Below are 4150 nucleotides of genomic sequence, written 5' to 3'. Positions count from 1 at the left end.
AGCGTTGCCATTTGAGCTGTCTCGCGTTTCCACGGACGAGAGGAGAGAGAGAGAGAGAGAGAGAGAGAGAGAGAGAGAGAGAGAGAGAGAGAGAGAGAGAGAGAGAGAGAGAGAGAGAGAGAGAGATCCCGCATCCATGTAATAAGTTTGATGAAAATCGCAAGGATCTGTGCCCGAAGGTAGAGATGAAGATGGATGCGAACATGAATCTCTCGTCACAGCCGCCAATTTTTGCCGACGGCAGCCAGCAACTTAGCGTCCTTGTCAGAGAGGCTTCAAGACGTACTCAGCTGTTGAGATTATATGGCGTCGCCTGCGTACCACCAGCAGAAAGAGCGGACACTGCGTGGAATGGGACCCTGTACCTCTGGTTTTCTGTTGTGCACAATCACCCGATGGGCAGCCACCGAGCGATTGACGATCCACCCGCCTGCCCGAGTGCACGGACTGGGTTATGGCCCACAGTGATTAGTCCACCGCAGTGCCCACATATAATTGCTACGGCCCCGTACTGAGCACCGGGCGGCGCGCGGTCTCCAACATCCAACATGCAACAGCAACATCCATGCTATGCAATGCCATAACTTGTAGTCAAGCTGCGGCGGGCCGTGTCACAGTTCAGGTGCATTGATGACGGCGGAAGCTCGGGATGAGGCGAAGCGCGCAAAAGTGATTTTGGCTTGTTTCTTCCCATCCGACGTAATAAGGCTTATGCCAATTTTTCTTCCTCAAGATGGGAAGGCAAGACTGCTCGCGCCAACCCCGCGCGCCCAGCGCCCGTGCGCCGAGCACGTAACTTTGGGCACCTGTCCAATCGGGAACAAAGTAACGGAATCGATCAGCTAGGCGACGTCTAATTGGCGAAAAGCAAGCGTTTCAGAGCAATCCTGCGACATACCGTCACATCATGTCATGGGAAGCAGCTGGCGACGACGAAGACGACACAGATTTGCGCCACTGCGCAGCAGACACATTTCACCTATCTCACAGCCGCTGCACAGAGAGCGGCGCTCCCTCACCGGAACTGTCGTTTGGCGAAGCTGAGCAAATGTACAGACGAGCGGAGAGGGTGCCCGGCAGGCGGCGATCGATGGCCATCGGCCAGCAGCGCCCTCTCCAGCGCGGCCGCCGGCCACTCAAAGCATAACGACAGAACGGCGGCCAGAGCCACGTTCACCACCAGGTCGGCCAGGAACCAAAACACGAACAGCGTGTGCGTGAAGGCGAGCGGCACGCGCGCCTGGGTGGCGAACCACACCTGCAGCTGCATGGAGGTCAAGTATGTGGCGAATGTGAGTCGGCCGAGCGGCACCCAGGCGGGCTGTGAGAGCAGGCTGTTGACCGGGCCGCCGTGGCCCGTGGCGCAGGCGAGCACGACCCAGCCGCAGGCCAGCCCATGCTGGCCGGTGCAGCGCCGCGTACGCCACGGCCACGGCCGGCGTCCAGGCCCGGCTCGGATCGCTGTTGTAGGCGTGCATGCCGTACACGACCAGCAGCCCGACGGCCGCAGCCAGCGCCCACAGCAGCAGGTTGAGCGGCGCGCTAAGGCGCGGGCGCAAGCGGCCAGTGCGCGCCCCGTCCAGCAGGAGGCCCAGGCCCAGCCCGATGATGTAGGGCGAGGCGCGCGACCACGGCGCGTTGTACACGAGCAGCGTGAAGTCGTTGCGTCTGCCGGTCACTGGCGTGCACGTTGAGGTTGAGCAGCGTGGGCGGCAGATGCTTGACGTACGTGATGACGCCGGGAATGATGGCGGATACGACACCCCAGAGCGTCAGCCAGGCGGCGCCGGCACGCCGGTTCCACAAAACGGCAGAACTAGTAGCGGTGCCACCACGAACATCTGAAAGTCAAGCCCCATGTACCAGGCCTGGTCGATGCACACCGTCTCGTCGTTGGGGTACAGGTTGTTGATGTAGAGCAGGTTGCGCCACCAGTAGCGCCGGCAGCCGGTGACGCCGAACATTCCGAAATAAAGCGCGGTGAAGGAGCCGCGGCCGATGTGGCGCAGCAGCGTGGCCGTCAGCCACACCACCACCGCGTACAGCGGCGTCAGGCGCAGATACCGGTGCACGTACATGCTGAGCACCTCGCGCACGCCGATCCCGCGGCCGGCACGCTGCGCGTTCATCAGTGAGTAGGAGAACATAGCGCCGCTGAGCAGCAGAAACGTGTCGACAGAGGGGGGCGCGTTCATGATGGCCTGGAACGGCAGCGGCCGAATGACATCCGGCAGCGCACCCATGTTGCTCAGCGGCAGCAGCAGGAAGCCGACGATGTACGTGTGGCCGAGGATGACCCAGGTCATGGAGATGAAGCGTAGGCCGTGTAGGCAGCCGATGCTGTCCGGAGACGTCTGCACGCTCAGCAGACGTCGCACGTTGCGATACAGCGAGAACGCGCGTACGAATACCGTCCGCCAGCCGGGTGGCAGCGGTGCGCCTCTGTACACGGCACCCGGGCGCGCTTCGCGTGCGTAGCAGCCACGTCGACAGCCGTGCAGCCGAGCACTACAAGTCCCGTCAACGTCAGGAAGGCGACGGCCGCCCAGTCGCCGCCGTCGAGCACCGGCGCGTCGTCGCGGCCGTGACACTCGCCGACGACGGCGCGCAGCCCGCTGCCGTTCAGCAGCAGGCCCAGCGAGGTGCGCACGTCGTGCGCGCCGACGAGGGCACGCAATAGGCGTAGCGCACGGCGCCCGGCAGGAGGTCGGCCCATCGGCAGTGCTGGTGCCAGCTGCAGGCCCGTCCTGCTGGGTGCAGACGTGTTGCTGGCGTCCGGCACAATCGCGGCCGCGCAGAGCCGGCCAGAGAAGCCGCGCGCGGACGACTGCAGGCCACGCGAGGCGTTAAGCGCCGCCTGCACAGCCAGACACTCGTCCCAGGCGCCGAGCAGGTTCAGGTTGCCGAACAGACGCCGTCCGGCAGCCTGAGGCGTCGGCCATGCGCAGCGCCCAGCCGGCTGGCGGCCGACTCAGCAGCGCGTGCAGGTAAGCCCGGCTGTCGTTACGGCACAGCTCGGGGTACGCCCGACTGGAAGGGCGCGAGCCAGCCCAGCAGCCAATCAAACGACGTCTCGCCGTCGCTCGTCGCCTCGTCGCGCGTGAGCTCATCGGACTCCTCCAACGTGTCGGACTCCTCCAACTCGTAAGTGCGCACTGTGCGCCTGGACCCTGCGGCCGGAGGCGCCTTCCTCGCGCGCGCCCAGTCTGTCACCGCTCCGCTGCCACGCCGGGCGCCGCCGAGCGCCGCAGCCGCGGAGGCGGCCGCGCGCCGGGCCTCGGCCAGCTGCGGTCTGACCAACGCTCACGCGTCGCGTCCGGCACTCCGCACGTGAGCTTCAGCAGCCTGGCCAGCACGCCGGCCGGCAGCCGGCCCGCCGCGACCGGCACGCACCCGCCGAACGGCGCCAAACGGGCGGCGGGGCGCGGGGCGTCCGCGCCGACCGGCGCCTCGGCTCGCACGGCCAGCACCACCGCCGCCGCCGCCAGCCAAGCGAGCACCGGCGCCGCCATCTCCGCCGCCGGCCACGCCGCACACATCTGGCTTGCTGCGCTCTATCGCCGCTATCGGCTGGTGGGGACCGGATCGACCGAGCCTAGCCTATCTGAGGTATCGACTGTCCTGCAGACAAGGGGTGCTTGAGCCGCGCCACCCCGCGATGCCGGGGGCTTGGCTCGCGCAAACACTCTGTGCCAGTCGACTCGACTTGCACAGGGCGTGATTCGTCGCGACAGGAAACGCAAGTGCTCGGTGTCTGCGATTTACATAAAAGGCTCTGCGCTGACGCAGCCATCGGATCGGCAGTGAAGATGATGGTGCTCAGATCCCTGTGCATGATGCCGGCCGGAAAATGCTCTTTGCTGTGGCTACTCCATCCTTGATCAGGTTTACCTTCTCAGTCAGTGGCGCAGTGTAGCATACAGTTGGGATGCCGCCCAGCTACGACGAACTCCAGCCCAAAACTTTGATGACGGAACTGACCAAAGCCTCGTAGCGTTGGTTCCACAGCATCTTCGACCATACCGCGCTCACCCTCTCTTTTTCATCCTCGCTTCCCCCCCCCCCCCCCCCGAACCGCTCCAGTAAAACCGGGACACCCCCCCCCCCACGTTCTGACATTTCAAGCATTCAAATGAATGCGTTTATTCAA

General features: G+C 64.6%; 1 protein-coding gene across 1 annotated transcript in view; it reads right to left on the bottom strand.

Annotated features, from left to right (window-relative positions):
* LOC119107987 (nose resistant to fluoxetine protein 6-like) overlaps window positions 1–3835 on the bottom strand; it is a 28427-nt gene extending 24592 nt beyond the window's left edge. Inside the window, 7 exon segments of the mRNA XM_037231575.1 lie at window positions 1178–1394; window positions 1396–1422; window positions 1486–1668; window positions 1840–2442; window positions 2763–2926; window positions 3025–3220; window positions 3786–3835. Coding sequence (XP_037087470.1) covers window positions 1178–1394; window positions 1396–1422; window positions 1486–1668; window positions 1840–2442; window positions 2763–2926; window positions 3025–3220; window positions 3786–3835 — 1440 coding nt within the window.
* Between the last annotated feature and the right edge of the window lie 315 nt (window positions 3836–4150).

This window comes from Pollicipes pollicipes, unplaced genomic scaffold (assembly GCF_011947565.3).
Source record: "Pollicipes pollicipes isolate AB1234 unplaced genomic scaffold, Ppol_2.1 Scaffold_6686;HRSCAF=7923_pilon_pilon_pilon, whole genome shotgun sequence".
NCBI classification, from domain to species: Eukaryota; Metazoa; Arthropoda; class Thecostraca; order Pollicipedomorpha; family Pollicipedidae; genus Pollicipes; species Pollicipes pollicipes.
The sequence above is the reverse complement of the archived record's forward strand: the minus strand, read 5'-3'. Positions and strand labels throughout refer to the sequence as shown.